The following is a 16,457-nucleotide window of genomic DNA, read 5'->3' as shown; positions in this document are numbered from 1 at the left end:
AATACGGATGACTCTTAGATGCAAACAGGGCTTCCCTGCTCCCTGGTGTGCAGATGGAGGCTTGGAGGAGGGCGGTTTGCATGACTTGTAGGAGAAATATTTTGGTAAACACAGCTGATGTTGTGGGTCGTCTTAAGGACTGGGCTCTTTCTGCAGACTCTTGTTACTCTTTAATTACCAAGACAAACTCTGCATTTTTTTTTTGCATATCAAAGCACAGCTTGCTCAGGAAAGGTAATGATAGGAATGATAATGATGGGAATTTTTTTTGCCTTGTTTGTGATTAGCTCACAGTGAGGATTTTATACAGTAACTGACACCATGCTGTCTAATAATATGTTGAGACAAACATCTGTCTTAATTGCATTCATTAAAATAATGTATCTGTTCCGACTTACATACAAGTTCAGCTTAAGAACAAACCTACAGTTCCTATCTCGTATGTAACCCGGGGACTACCTATACCTGAGATGAGAGTGATATGGCAGCCGACCCCAATCTTGACCCCAAATTGTTTTGTGACTGCAGTAGTAATCATCTGACCCCCCTGTTCCCTAAATCACCCGCATGACATAAGCCCAGTCTTTTGACCAAGGTCATATCTGCATGCCAGACACAAAAAGTGCTTTCGATTTCCATGCAATGTTTGACTGGTGGTTGACTAAATTTCAGTCTGTATTGTGCCCAAAAATTGATCGTAAAAATACAATTGCTGTGCAAGTTTTGGTACAATAAAACATATTTTTTACAACATTTCAGATAAATTTTAAAAAATCTGGGATCCCTGAGTGATGTAAAGTTCCATTTAATCTAATATCTCAACAAAAACAAGTTCTTTCAGAGCTAATCACTATTGTGAAGGTGTTCTCCCCTACACTGCCTCTCACCTGTGTCTTTCAGTTCTAAATAAAACCCCAATATAAGTAATGATTCAGTCTACGATTCATTGAACAATCCGGGGAAAATCTCTCTTAAACTAGACAATCACAACTGTGAGGATCATCCTAGAGTTGGTTAGAGTTGGTTTAGGACTAAACTCTATTTTAGATGGAACTGGTGGCTTGTTGGATTGTGTAATGTTTTTTCTGTTTTGGTAAATTGTTCTTTTGCAAAAGTTTGTAGGCCCACATGAGGGAGATGACTGTAATAGTATATTTGTCCTGTAACTTTAGCCTATCAAAAATGTATTAAATAGATTAAAATAAAATCAGGAAATAGCCTTAGTCATTCGTGGCTATTTGGCTAGCTCATACACAGCACCCAGTGTTCGTACAACAAGTCTCCATTAGTGCAGAGCCCCTAGTTCTGTTGAGCTAGTTCCTGGCCATCTGTTGTCTAATCAAGCATTTCCTCTCTCCAGCTCCTGTGTTAACCCCTCATTGTCCAGTCTGTTGGTTCCCAGCCATTTCCCATGTGCTGTTCTAGTGTTCCTGTCTGTCTGTGGATATTCCTGTGTCACCTGTGCCTCCTGTTGCTTCCAGTGTCTCTTTTGTTCCTGCGTCTGCGGTGGCCCCTGTGTCACCAGTGGCTATTTCTTGGATCCCTGGTATTTGACCCCTAGCTTGTGACCTGACCTCTCTTGCTTGCTGCCTGCCTTGACCCTGGCCTCCCTTGACTACTCTTCTGCTTTGTGATTTGGTACTGTGTTTTATATTGTCACCTTGGTGTACCCAAGGACCGTAACCTGGCAGTAACCAACAGCGCAACATCCTCACCATCAGAGGCTCTGGAAAAGACCTGGTTACTGCTTTAGACTCTGCACCTTGGCCCTTCCCAGGGCTCATGTCACTTCTATGCAAGCCATAGCACCCCCTAATGACCCTGTCCCCCCAAGCGTGACACATCGACCAATCCTGGTAAAAGTTAAGCAATTTTACTATAGGGAGTGGCTATCAAAAAAAAAAAAAAACATCACACAGATGCACAAACCTAAAATAAGCAAACCTTCAAAAAAACTCACAGCTGTAATTACAGCCAAATATGCAACCAAAAAACTCTTGAACTGACTTTTGTGTCGCAAACTTATTTGCACCTTCAGAACATCAAATTGATTTATCTTCATCTGAAAAACAATTATGGTAAAGCTATTAACACCATCTTTTTTTTTTTTTTTTTTTTTTTTTTTTAATTTTTTTGCCATAAACTTTGTCTGTTTCAACAATGACACTGCATTTCACTTCAACCCTCGATTTAATGAGAACGTCATTGTGTGTAACACCATGCAGGGCAAAAATTGGGGCTCAGAGGAGAGAAAGCACCATATGCCCTTCCAAAGGAATGCATTCTTTGATATAACCATTGTCGTATTAGGACATGCATTTCAGGTGGGTGTACTAAAGGAATGAAGCATATCTTCAACCAGTAATAATATTTTATGACTCTCTTTTTTGATAATTTGTTTTGCATATTTTAGGGATTAGGGGATCTCCTATGAATATGGTTACTTACGTGATACACCTGTGGCTGCACTACTCTTTCTAGTTAATTCGTTTTTGGTGTTGGTTCTTGTCTTTGTTTCATAAAGGTTGTGTTGAGCCAACCTCTTTGTTGATTATTTAGAGCTCATAGTATAGGTATAAGGGGAAGGGGGGGAAAGAAAGAGGTTTCAGGCTCAGGGGGTTTTTGTGCGAAAATAAATCAGGTGTGTATTTTTCAAGTTACAATTAGTACATACATCAAAGGTACATATTATTTATTTTAAGCTCAATATCCAAATGCCTGTTATTGTCACAGGGTTTGGATACTTTAATCTAGACACAAGACTCCTTCCAATGTCATACAAAGTACATATAAAGATTGAAAACAAGGTAAGAAGGGGACCTGTTATGGTCGCATGATTCCCAACGCGTTTCGCCTGTTATAGGCTTCTTTAGGGGAAAAAAATTGCATAGGTTGTATGATTTGTTTGGTTGGAATGTAGCTAGGGGGGTAAAAGAAGCAGTATTCAAGCTGCATGTAGTTTGATATGTCCAAGCCCAAAGCAAAAAGATTGTTTATATGTTGTCCTAGTAGATTAGGTCCAGTTTTAATATTCATATATATGTTTTTTTGTTTCATATACCCTAAATAGGGGTAGGAGAGGAATAAAGATATCCTATCTTATACCCTCTTGGCTGTATAAGATAGGATATCTTTATTCCCCTCCTCCCTCCCCATTTTCTTTAGGATAAATAGATCTATACCTACTTGACTAGGTTCTCACAAAACCCCTATTTAGGGTATATGAAACAAAAAACATATAAATGAATATTAAAACTGGACCTAATCTACTAAGACAACATTTAAACAATCTTTTTCTTTGGGCTTGGACATATCAAACTGCATGCAGCTTGAATACTGCTTCTTTTACCCCCCTACCTATACTCCAACCAAACAAATCATACAACCTCTGCAAATTTATACCCCTAAAGAAGCCTAAAACAGGCGAAATGTGTTGGGAATCATGCGACCGTAACAGCTCCCCTTCTTACCTTGTTTTCAATCTTTATATGTACTTTGTATGACATTGAAAGGAGTCTTATGTCTTGATTAAAGTATCTAAACCCTGTGACAATAACAGGCATTTAGATATTGAGCATAAAATAAATAATATGTACCTTTGATGTAAGTACTAATTGTAACTTGAAAAATACACACTTGATTTATTTTTGCACAAAAACCTCCTGAGCCTGAAACCTCTTTCTTTCCCCCTCTTCCCCTTATACCTATACTATGTACTCTTTCTAGCTGTCATTCATTATTAGTAACCTTGCATTAAAGTATAGCTTAACCCAAAACTTTATCCCAATAGAATGGTGAGGATTAGCACACCTGTGAATGTTTTTAGTGTCCCGGTCCTGTTAAACGTGGAGGTTCATCTTCTATTTGTGCCGGTTACCAGTGGGGTGTCACTGGCATTGGGGAAAATCCAAATGTTTGAATTTTTATAACCGTTTTCCAAGTTTCAATTTATTTGCTTTTGTAATTTTTTTACCCTTCAGGTCACAGTGAATGGGCAGTTCCTGTTAGAATATCGCCACCGCTTGTCTTATCAGACCATCCAGTCCCTTAGTGTTAATGGCGACGTCAATCTCATGTGTGTCACCTTCCACCCGTCACCTGTAAGTATAACTAATGCTTTGATGTTATACAACCTGTGCTGAGAGGAGTATGGAGGTGTGCCATTACTGATCTTCTAAAATGGCTGTCTCTGGTTTAAAAAATAACTGAAAAGAATCTAAGATGTCTTCCTCCGTTTCTTCTTTTTTAAAAATCCATTAGTCACAGGCATTCTTTCTCACTGCAGGGATGTGGGCATAGATCAATATTTAATGAAATGTACACTGGAGAAAATAAGCTAAACATTAATCTACCTGATGACACTTTCCTATACATTTGCTGTCCATTTCCTATGAAATTAAAATGGACCTAAACCCATAATAGGAAAAAACACACTTGCCTTTAACCCCCCTAGCGGTATTCCCGAGTGTGGCTCGGGGTAAAAAATACAAGCGAATCCCGAGCCACACCCGGGGTCGCTAAAAACAATAAAAAAACCTCCTACCCTGTTCCTTTGGGGTCCTCGGGCAGCGTCCTCTTCCTCCGATCTTCAGCCAGCAAATGCAGTGACGTGCAGGAGGTGCAGCAGGAAATTCACATAATTTTGTATTGGATTCAATACAAAATAACTGTATTGAATCCAATACAAAGAAATCCTTATATTATATATTACATGCTACTGTACAGTTATATAACAGGTTTCACAATTTTTTTGCACCCTTTTTTTACCATATTTTTTTTTATTTATTTAAATTTCATTATTAAATTTATCAAAGACTGGACATATTTCGGTGAGTTATGTCTAAGAATTATAAGCCTACAATGTAAAATAAATGTCCATGCAAAACAATGTAACGTATGAAAATACACACACAATTAGAACGCCAGAGGGGTTAATCTGGCAGGTCTGTTGATCCGGCGAAACATTTGGGTCCCGCATTATCCAGTATCCATCTTCGGACCAGTGCAGTGAAAGCCGCCATCTTCTTCTCTTTTCTTCCGTCTTCCTCTTCCTACGTTACCCAACCGCGCACAACGCAGGTACGAGATCAGCTGATGTAGATGGGTAAAAAGATTGCTAATCTCACTGATCATGCATGAGATCAGCAATCGAAGGTTCTGCATCTTCTTTTTTTTTTTTTTTTTTTAAAGGGTGTTGCACTTAATAAAAAAAAAATTTTGGAGGTTAGGTCTGCTTTAAGATTAATAATTATACTACACCAAATTAACACAACATCTGCTCTCATTGAGCCCGTTAGCTGGATTTTTTTCCAGTTTTCTATGGGTTATCCATACATCAGCACTGAGCTAATGCAATGCAGCCATAGACATCTATAAAGCATTCTAGCCTTTTTCTCTCATTTCGATCAGTAAAGCTGACATTGTTAGGGATTTTAAAGTGGCATAAAAAATTACAAATTTTTTTTTTTTTAAATGTTGTTTCATATATTTATATATTCATAGTTAACAACACAGCTATCAGATATCCAGAGGATATCCTGAAAATTAATCTGTCTGTGTTTTTTTCTCCTATCCAGTTTTTAATAGCTGTGGTTTACAGAAAGTGATGAGGCAGTTCCTAAGACATATACTGGATAAACTTTATGGACTGGTATAAGCAGTCATCTGGTGAACATCTTGTGTTTTGCCTACCTACTGTATTGAAGAGTGTCCGTTTTGCAAGGTGTAAAGCTGTAATATTGCATTTTTTTTTTCTAAAGAAAACTTACCTTCTATACTCATGAGGAAGCAGACTTGTTTCTGTGAAATGTGTTGAGATGTTGAGATAAGGTTCTATGAGAGTCGGTGCATAAGCTTTTGAGCTACATTGGGTTCCTATGGGTAAGCACATTATATAGGAGGGAATAGGATGTAAATTTGTGTATTTGATCATGTACAATATGCTTCATGAAATTTTATCCATGTATTAAATAAAAATATGATTTTGCATAAGCTTTTGAGCTACATTGGGTTCCTATGGGTAACCACATTATATAGGAGGGAATAGGATGTAAATTTGTGTATTTGATCATGTACAATATGCTTCATTAAATTTTATCCATGTATTAAATAAAAATATGAAGCAAAAAAAAAAAATATTTGGTAACATTTTAAGTCACTTCAAAATCCCTAAAAATGTAAGGGTACTCTTTGTTTTAACAAAACTAACAAACAAGCCAACAAATCCACAATTTTGGGGTGCTAGAAGCTACAGCCAGCACCGATCTGTTCTGAGGGCTTTATCTTCAAATAGTGTGTTACAGTAGAGGTTACACATTTTTTATTTTTTATTTTATTTTTTTTTAGTTTTGTTTAGGTAATTTTACCAGTTTTTTTATCACTTTGCCTACTGCAGATATTACTAAGCATTATAATAATGTGAAAAAATAACTGTGACATGCTTTTGTTTATATCCTGTAAAAGTTAACTCCAAATCAAATAGCTAAATGCACAAATTAAAATGTACAAGAAATGTTTTATCTGCCAATACACATGATTGTAATACAACCACACCTAAAGTGCCATATAGCTGTTTAAAAATAAAGACGTGATAACATCCATCCAAATCTTGTAGTCCTGCAGAGATTGGGACACTCCCCTGCTGTCTGGATCACCAGAATCCAACACCACAATGGTAACACCAATGTAAAGCTCTCTCATTGCTATTGGCTGTCTGTAGTGTATCACAGTTCTTTAGATATGGTTACAATGTAGGCAATCCTATTAGAATCCTGATTTTAACTTTCAGATGCTATGTAGCAACAAAATCAGATATAACATTTTGCTGATCAAAAATGATATCAAGAAATACCATGATTTTCATATAATACCCTAATAAGGAAAGGTGGTTTGTATATATCTGCTTGGAGTTTTTTCCTATAATAATGCCTATTGTTTACAATTTTAGGCGATGATGTCTCCTGCACCTCCACCATACAGCGCATGTACAGTAAGTATATGCCTGTGCAGTCATGGATGCATTGAAAAACATTCTTTCACTTATAGAATCTGGAATTTAACAGTGAGCATAATGTAGTGATAAAGTACAGTATGGAAAATAAAGGCTGTACTGTATTTTTACAAACTTTAAAACTTTGGTGTATTTAGAAAAATCTGTTCTTTTAAAAAGTCTCCGGTATCTAACCATTCACTTTTTTTTAAAAAAATGCAATGAGATTATATGTGTGATCAATTTAATGCACATTTTTTAAAATGTAAAAGCTCTGGGACTACTGCTGGGCATTGCTACCTTGGGGTGATGTCAACAGCTCCAGCATTTTAGAATTGTCACGTTATAATATCCTTATAATATTAGCCTTTGCTCAATCCCGCAGAGCAGTTGATCCGTTGGGAGATTTCTTTCATCGGGTCCTGTGTCGTCCCGGGATCTGTCTTCGGGCCAACGCGCCAGGCGCCACCATCTTCTGTACTTCCGGGCTCTTCCTCCTACGTCACCCGATGCAGGCGCAAGATCGGGTGACGTAGATTGGGAAAAAAACTTTCAGATCTCACTGCACATGTGTGAGATCTCCAATTTTTTACCTTTTGATGAAAGGGCTCCTTCTGCGCATGCCCAAGATGCTCAGGCAGGTGCAAAAGGTGCAGCCAAGAGCCTCTCAGGATGCCTGACGTAAAAGGGGTGTTGCACTCAAAAAAACACAGACAAAATGCATTTTTACTTTAAATAAAAGGGTTGTCTATCCTTTTATGTAAAAAATTCTGAGAGCTTTAATAGCAACTAGCTTGCTTTCTAATATATTGCAAACCTAATTCACAGTTTTGGCTTCTCTCCTCATAATAACTGACTTTATTATTCTTCTTCATATAGACTCAGACGATGTTTGGAGCACCCTTGGTAAGTTAGAAATTGACAAAAATAAAGAGCTTTAGGTAAGCTAGATCAAAAAGATACAACGTTATTTACCAAATAGGAGGTGATGATACCTATGGAGCTGTCAGTAGATTTTGTCATTCTTACTAACATACATTCTTAACAAGCTCCAACACCACTTTACAGTCCAGTGTTGATGCTTGGTTGCTTGTATTTATTACCTCTTTACTATGACTTTCAATGCCACCGGTGCTACCTCAAGGTTTTCTGGACAAATCAACTTCCCCAAAAGCTGATCTTGCATTTTTTTTTTTTTTTTTTTTATAAAACGTGATCAGAATTCTGATCACATGTACTCAATCATTGATACACATGATATAACCTGTCACCCAACTGATATTTACCAACATGTCTGATCTATGCTTAACTGATTGAAACCCCAAAAAATCAATCTCTTACACTCATCACAAGTGTATACCAGCTTTCAGATTTTACACATGCTCAACTTAAACCCCAGGTGTCAAATAGATGTCAGATGATGTCGCTAGCAACAATATTTTGCGGTTGTTACTGATTGGTCTTTCATCCATTTGCCACAGAGGATTGATGAATGACGGCTGGGATCTGCTGTACACTTGTCACATTTCACCTGACACAAGCATGACCACTCATTCCAGGTTTGCTGTTTTACCCAGCTTCACTGATGAAAATGTATCTTCTCCAGCCTTGGAGAGCTTTATTAAAATTAGGCTCATTGACTTTTTTAAGCCCCCCATTCATGTACCATCAATTAATATGTGTATGGATCTTCTTTCATGAACTGCTGGTTTTTAAAACAGTTCAATGGAAAATCTGGAATGGATTTCTTTAAAGTCATTTGCTATTTGCTATCAAATGTTTTGAATCCTGGACCAGATTTATTCCTGGTGCTTTAAGAAATCAGGGCCAATGTATGAAGTGTATGAAATTCCTGTGAGAAGTTATTTCAACTTGAAGTGCATTACCACCTTTTAGGGCCAAGGATGTACTTTTTCCATCTTTTACAGTACAGCTTTAAATCCATTAATTTGATTGAAAGGCAATTTTTCCTATTTGTTTTTTATTTAAGTACAAAAGTTTTATCTATTGGCATCTTTGAATGAAAATTTAATGTCTGTCCATATAAATATATTACAAAAGTCAATATTTTCACGGGGCATACATAATATTTCACATGACCATATATGGTCTAAAGTAGAATGAAACAGTTTTAGATGCATGAAAGGGACACAGTAGGCCCCATTTTTCATTATATTGTTTCATTTTGTTTTAGGTACAAGCAGTGAATCTCCCGGTGTTTAGGGCTGCCAAGGTAAGTTTCTATGTTGCATATGTTCCATATAAGACATTACTGCATTTTCCTATAATGACAAATAAAGCTAAAATTGTGCAGTAACCAAAGTCATGTCCATGTAAGTAAGCTGAGTATTTAAATATGCACTTAACCAATAATATTTTGTTTTGTTTAATATTTTAGCCACAGAAAGGACCCACAGTTGTGCACAATCCGGTATGTTTATTGTATTCCTAGCATATACTGAAAAATTGACAAATAACATATATTGACAAAAAAGGTTTGTTGTAACAAACTCAGTGAGAGACATGTTATGATGTTGCGAGATAGGGGCTGTAGGTTTCTTCTTAAGTTGAATTTGTATGTAAGTCGGAACAGGTACATTATTTTAATAAATGCAATCAGGACAGATGTTTGTCTCAACATATTATTAGGCACCATGGTGTCAGTTACTGTTATAAAATACTCACTGTGAGTTAGTCACAAAGCAAAAAAAAATACCTTTATGGAGCCTAGACATTAATTAATTTCTGGAGCAACCTGTGCTTTGATTTGCAAAAGGAAAAAAAACTGCAGAGTTTGTCTTCGTCATTAAAGAGTTACAAGAGGCTGCAGAAGAGCTCAGTCTCAGCTGTGTTTAGCAAAAAATTTCTTCTGCAAATCAGAAGAACTCCCCGCCCACACCCCCATCAGGCCTCTGTCCTGCACAAGCAGGTAAGCCCGGTTCGTATCTAGGAGTCGTTCATATGTCGGATGTCCTTAATTGGGGTACTACCTATATCCACCAGTCACATGTTTAGCTTTTATATGCTAAAAATGCACCAGTTATTTGATTGTTTCAGCAATATTGTATGAGTATTCTTATTGACTGCTAAGAAATATAACCAATAATTACAATTCTAAGAATTGTGCACTTCTCACATTCTCCGAAGACGATAATTTAGGTTACAATGAAATGAATCATTACAAAGCAGCTTTTTAGCATAATAAGGAAAGGATTACAAGTCAAACCTGTTCCGGTCACAGGTACACCTAACTGATTATATAAATATAGTCCAAATGTCTTTACCATGAGAGCTGTGGCATCCAAATATATCAAAACACAGGTTAAAGATATAAATCAGTAACCATTGTCATGGTTGGAACCTTTAATAGAGACATCGCCAAATAAAGTAAGAGAGGACTACTCAGATGGCTGGAAATCCTCACGGTCTTTTTACCAAGACAAGAACATTACAATATAAAACCTTAGCTCCTTCAACAAGACCCAACAAAATAATACACATAAGTTTTTCATTACATTTTATTAAATATATATATATATATATATATATATATATATATATATATATATAAGGAGCAGTGTTTAATTCCTGATAAAAGAAAGCTTTGATCAGTGGAGGAGTAGATGCTGTTGGTAATGAAAAACTTATGTGTATTATTTTGTAGGGTTATATATAGAATTATTTTATTGTGTTGTATGTCTATTCTAAGATGGATTGCGTGCGTAGCAGTTTTGGATAGATATGGGTGGGTTGAATATATGTGTTATATCTTATAGAAACTATGATGGTGAGAAATTGAATAACCTTTTAACACTTCATAAAATATTAAGGGTTCTAGTTATAGAACATTCCCTAGTTGAAATTCTTCCATGCCCATGTGTTTTAATGGCAGCAAATATTTGAGGGAATGTCAGATTTCACTCTTATACCTTGATCCCAAATTGTTTAACACTGATGACTATTTTTTTTTTTATTATTTAGGTGATGCCTTTCCAAGCTGCTTTTCCAACAAATTTTGCCAATAGGAGAAACATTTTAATAACTGGTAGTGTGTGCTATGGAGCAGACAGGTATGTTCTAATAGTGTCATTTCTTTTTCTTTTGTGTCTGATGATCAGTTGGATAATAGTTTTCAGCCCTTTATCAAAAAACATCATGGAGCTCCAATATAAAAGTGTCTTAAATTCTCAAACAGGATCCAATCATATTAAATTCTATTGGTTTGGTTTTCTGCATTGGGACAACACAGACATATTTTCTGTTTTTAAGAACCTTTGTAAGCTAGTCTCCAGAGCTTCACAGCTTGACATAACAGCAATGCACTTATTTTACATACATGCTGTTAAAGAAAATCATACGGTTATGCCCTCCTAATCCTGGCCCTTTCTGCCTAATTGTAAATTATTAAAGTGACACTTGAGTTCTGCTATCAAGGACATGTGTTTCAATAGTAGTAATTGATTCCCCACCAGGGAATGTTTCAGTTAATATCTGATGCATGACACAGAGCCTCCTGGGATACCTACGTCACGCATCCTTGGAGGCTCTTGGCCGCTCCTTCTGCACATGCCTGAGCATCATGAGCAGAAGGAGCCCTTTCGCCATAAGGGAAATAAATTGCTGATCTCACGCATGTGCAGTTTTTTTTTTCCTATCTACGTCACCTGATCTTGCACCTGTGGAAGAACTTAGCGCACCACCCTGAAGACGGATACCTGGATGACGCGGGACCCGATGAAAGAAACCTCCGGGCGGGGCTGCTCTGTGGGATTGATAAGTGTATTTTTTTTTTTTCGGTAGTTTTTGGGTTTACTTCCTCTTTAAGGTTCTCACCATAATAATACCTACCCCTTTATATTCTTTTAAGGCTGCTTACTCACATAACAAAAGTTATTGTGGTAATGTTTTTAAGTTTGTTTTCGCTATGCCAAGAACACTTTACCATTGAACAGTATATAATGATTTTCTTTTTTACTATATAACTTTTGTAGATTTCATGTAAACCTTCTAAATAGCATGACAAGAAATATCCACCTGCATATTAACCCTCGCTTTAAAGAAGGTACAATAGTAAGGAACACCCAGGACAGAGGAAACTGGGGTCCTGAGGAAAGGCAGCTCTCATACATGCCATTTTATCCAGGGCAAAACTTTCAGGTAAGAAGATAAACAGATTGTAAACTTTGCAGTGTCCTATCTAAGGACCTCCATGACTAAACATTCATTTATTATTGTAGATGGAAATTAGAAATGAGGGAGGAGTTTTTGGTGTCTACTCAAATGGATCAAAACTTTTCAACTATGTCCATCGTTTGCCTGCCAACCAGATTGACATGATGGAAATTGGTGGAAATGTCAGCTTGACTTGTGTGCAGTACTAACTACATAACAATGAAGAGAATTGCATCCAACACATGGAACTTTAGTCATTCTTTATGCTAAAAGTCCTCCTTGGATACATAAAATAAATAAGGATATTTGGAAGGTTGAAATTATGTCTGAATATAAATGATAGGTTAATGTATCTTTTCTGCCTCCTATGTGATTAAGGGGACATTTGGTTGCATGATCTTTATTAAAGGGGTCATTGGCCATTTTTACCTATGACCCAACAGGAACCATGCGAGGAAATGTCTACACTTTTGGTCACATGGCAATCACAGAGGAAAACATTAAATAGGTTTTTCTTCTGGAAAGGGACAAATGTTCAGCTCCTGCATTGTTCTTTTTTTTATTAATGCTGTGATTTAATTTTAAATATAAGTGATTTTTACTTTTTTTTTAATTGCCTCTAGGGTTTAAATCATTTATGTTTTTTAATGTTTTGCGTTTACTAATTTAGTTTCCTATTCTGTCCAGCACACATGATCTCATGGAGGCCAGAAAGAAACAATATATAAACTCAGGAAACTCAAATTGCAACAATACGAATCAAATGAATATTAATGAATAATTACTTCTTTACATTTTATTTTTTTTTAACAAATTTGAATTTATTATGTTATCTCAAATAAAATGAAGCAAACATCACACTGTATATTGGCTTGTACTACCTTATTTTTATGTGTGGGTCGTTACAACTAAAAAATATTGTAAATACACAGTGTTCTTCTCAGACCTATTTAGTAAGGCGCACCGTCTGGCAACCATCTGTTTTTGGGTGGTTATTGAAAAGTGGGATCAAAATACAGGGCCACGACCCACTTATAACTTCTTCTCACCTATCTAAAAAAGGTTCTGGGGAGAATACTGATACCTTAAATAAAATTCTGGATGCCTAAAAAGAAAACGGTCTATTTGAAGAACTGAGTCCAAAGGAAGTATTTCAATGACCAGACCATTTGAACACAAATTAATGATAGTTTAAGCCAGTGGTGCCCAACCTTTTATCATCTGGGGGGCGCTGTTGACATTGGGTTAAAACTTGTGGGCCACAATGCAAATAAACATTAAAGATGTATGTTTAAAACTAATATAGTTTAAATTTAAAATATTATATGGAAGGTAAGTGGCCAGCTATGTGTGACAGGGTAGCACGCAATGGCAGGTATAGTTTTTCGTATCTTGGGATGGCGCTGTAGTGATGTAAGGTTAAGGAGAGTTAGCGACACGAGTCCTGCACTTGCAGTTACATTTCCCTTTTCTTACAGAGTAATTGGGTTTCATAGAGAGTAGGGATAGCTATGTGTGATAAGGTAGCATGATATGACGGGTATAACATCATATCAAGGAGGATAAAAGAGGTTTCCTACTGGCTTCCACATTTCCAGTTGCCAACATCCCTCTGTTCCAGAGAAATTGATTTGAAACAGATTTGACTGCAGGCAGCAGAGAGCGGTACCGAGCGTCTCCTCCTAGCCAGGGTTCCACGGCATAAGGAAGGAGTAAACACACCGCAACTTCAGCGCCAGTCTGAATGCAGCTTTGAAGTTTTGTGAACTTTGAGGGGCACCACAGCGCACAGACATTTGGCAGTACCCTAATGTTCATAGCCATGATAGTGGCCCTCAAGGGGTCCCCAACATGCAGAATGGTTTTGGGGACCCTGGTCTTGAAATAGCCCAATTTAATGTGAAAATATCTTGATTGTTAGGATTTTATACTTGTGATCCCTTATCTGGCAACTTGTTATGTTTAGGGTGCTGATTTTGAATTTTGTTTAGTAGCAGCTCCCAGGGGTCCCCTGTGTACCCTGAAAATTTCACATTTCGATGACAATCATTGAAGGAGATTTGAGTATTTATGGGGGTATTGACAGAAGCATGGACACAATCCCAGCAGCAGCATGAGAGCTGTGTCTGTCTCACAGTACAAGATGGGCAGGGAGCAGCTCGCACTTCTGGCAGCGCAATCTCCATAGAGGAACATAGGAGATGCGCGATCCCCATCCTCCACAAGACAACAAGGAGAGAGGGAATGAGCAGAGGATCAGATTCAATCAGCTCTATGGCCCCTAGTGGGTATATCTGTAAAAATAATGCCCATTTAACCAAAAAGATTTGTAAAAGCTTTTTTGAAGACGCTTTTTATAGTTGAAGTTGATGGATAGTTGATATGGGTACTTCAGAAGTAGTGGAATGAAATGGATTTTGTCTCTCACCCTAATGTTCACCATCATTTCTATTGTAAGTGTTTACTCCCTATAAGCTCCTTAGAGTGTGTCTTTTGGACTTGCCCATTAATACAACATTTCTGGACTATTATGTACAGATTGTACAATATCTGTGGCAAACTGTTACCCTTAGCGTGGCTTTGTTTCATGCTCGGAATCCTACTGGCTCAGGAGATATCCCCAAACTATTACCTAAGATTGAATATGTGGTCTTTTAGCTGCAAAGAAATGTATCATGCAAAATTGGATTGGGTGTGAAATTGGGTAATGTGGCCTGCTTTATTTGTAAAAAAATGTGCTGATCTCACTCCGCATGTGTGAGATTGGCACTTTTTTTTAATGACTGAAAAGCTTGAAGCCTCCTGGGTTTCATGACTTATGTATCCCAGGAGGCTCTGTGGACCCATTCAGTGACAAAAGGTGGAGGAGGGAGCTTAGCTTTTTTTTTTTTTTTTTAAAAAAAAGTAATTTAATGAAAAAAAAAACATTTTTACTTTATTTAGAAGGACTATCTACCCTTCTATATGAAGTAAAATTTGTGCTGATAGGTTTGCTTTAACGTCTTACTATTTGTTGTTATTCTTCTTTCTGTTTTCCCTCATTATTAGTCTTGTTTTTCTTTTGTTTTAAAACTTACAAAAAACTTTGTATGCAACAACAACAATACTTTTCTGACTACTGTACATTCATGCCTTGTTACATTGTCATTGTTAGCAGTTTTTGTTTTCATTGCCATTAATATTTATTTTTATATTATCTTTGTTGTATTTAAAAAAAACAAAAACATTGTGTGCTTTTACTCCCATCATTAAAATCAGACCCTTTTATAGGATTGACATCTTTTTGGATAGAAAATTGGGCCATGTGTGCCCATCTCCAACCTTTTGTGAACCAATAATTACTGTTACAAAGTCCAGCAATGTCCAAATATATGAGATCCCACTCAGATTCATCCAGCACTTTGCCACACAAGGTAGGGTTACTAAAACTGTGTAGCCACCTTCCTTTTGTGGCAAAACAACCCTTACTTATCCCCAGTTGGTGGATGGAGCCACATTCACATCCACATTCCAATAAGCTTTCCATTTACCAGTCCCTCGCTTTTGGGGTCATGTTGGGAGGATAAGGTTCTCTTTCCCAACAATGGCCCAGAGTTATTAAAGCTCTCAGTGAACCTGGGTGATCCAGCAAATCTGGAATGGATTTGGTCCAGAATTGAAAACTTTTTATAGGATTCCAGGTTTGCTGGATCTCCCAGCTTCACTGATGAAAGTGTATCCTCTCCAAGCTTGGGGAGCTTTAATAATTTAATAGGTTGAGGGGTTGGTAAATAAGAAGCTTGTTGTAATGTGGAAAGCCTCTTTAATAAGTGGGCCACCAGAAATTTAACTCCACAGTCTGGGTACAGGTGTACCTAATTCCCTTTACCCGTCCCCAAAAAGGGGTCAATTAGTCCTAAAGAGAAAGGCATCACACAAGTGAAGGAAATGTCTTTGACTATGTTTGAGTAATATTTACCTTTGCAGGGTCTAGCCAAGTCCAAACATGGAATGCTTAGGGCACAATCCCTAAACAAAGTTCAGCTGTCTACAAGTGCTGATCAATCTATTCAACCTCCTGCAATGTAATGTAATTTTTTTTTATATCTGCAAAATTATACTAATTAAATTAAACTGCAGAAAATACAAATGAAAAAAAGTGTTGTGTCCCCCTAATTTTAAAATCAAACCTATTTTTAGGCTTGAGGCCTTTGTGGATAAGAAAATGGGGGTGTGTCTCCCTCTCCTATCCATAAATGTGGCATGCCAAAATAGGAGGGGGACAAAAATTGAGTAGCATCTTTGCCTGTAAAGATGG

General features: G+C 37.1%; 1 protein-coding gene across 1 annotated transcript in view; it reads left to right on the top strand.

Moving 5' to 3' along the window:
• LOC140344642 (galectin-4-like) overlaps positions 1-13,025 on the top strand; it is a 43,009-nt gene extending 29,984 nt beyond the window's left edge. Inside the window, exons 5-13 of the mRNA XM_072431964.1 lie at positions 2,132-2,324; positions 3,981-4,100; positions 6,947-6,988; positions 7,868-7,894; positions 9,183-9,221; positions 9,387-9,419; positions 10,970-11,058; positions 11,980-12,145; positions 12,226-13,025. Of these exons, the coding sequence (XP_072288065.1) occupies positions 2,132-2,324; positions 3,981-4,100; positions 6,947-6,988; positions 7,868-7,894; positions 9,183-9,221; positions 9,387-9,419; positions 10,970-11,058; positions 11,980-12,145; positions 12,226-12,369 (853 nt within the window). The 3' untranslated portion in view covers positions 12,370-13,025. The remainder of the gene's footprint in view (positions 1-2,131; positions 2,325-3,980; positions 4,101-6,946; positions 6,989-7,867; positions 7,895-9,182; positions 9,222-9,386; positions 9,420-10,969; positions 11,059-11,979; positions 12,146-12,225) is intronic.
• The last annotated feature ends 3,432 nt before the right edge of the window (positions 13,026-16,457 follow it).

This window comes from Pyxicephalus adspersus, chromosome Z, assembly GCF_032062135.1.
Source record: "Pyxicephalus adspersus chromosome Z, UCB_Pads_2.0, whole genome shotgun sequence".
NCBI lineage: Eukaryota > Metazoa > Chordata > Amphibia > Anura > Pyxicephalidae > Pyxicephalus > Pyxicephalus adspersus.
The sequence above is the reverse complement of the archived record's forward strand: the minus strand, read 5'-3'. Positions and strand labels throughout refer to the sequence as shown.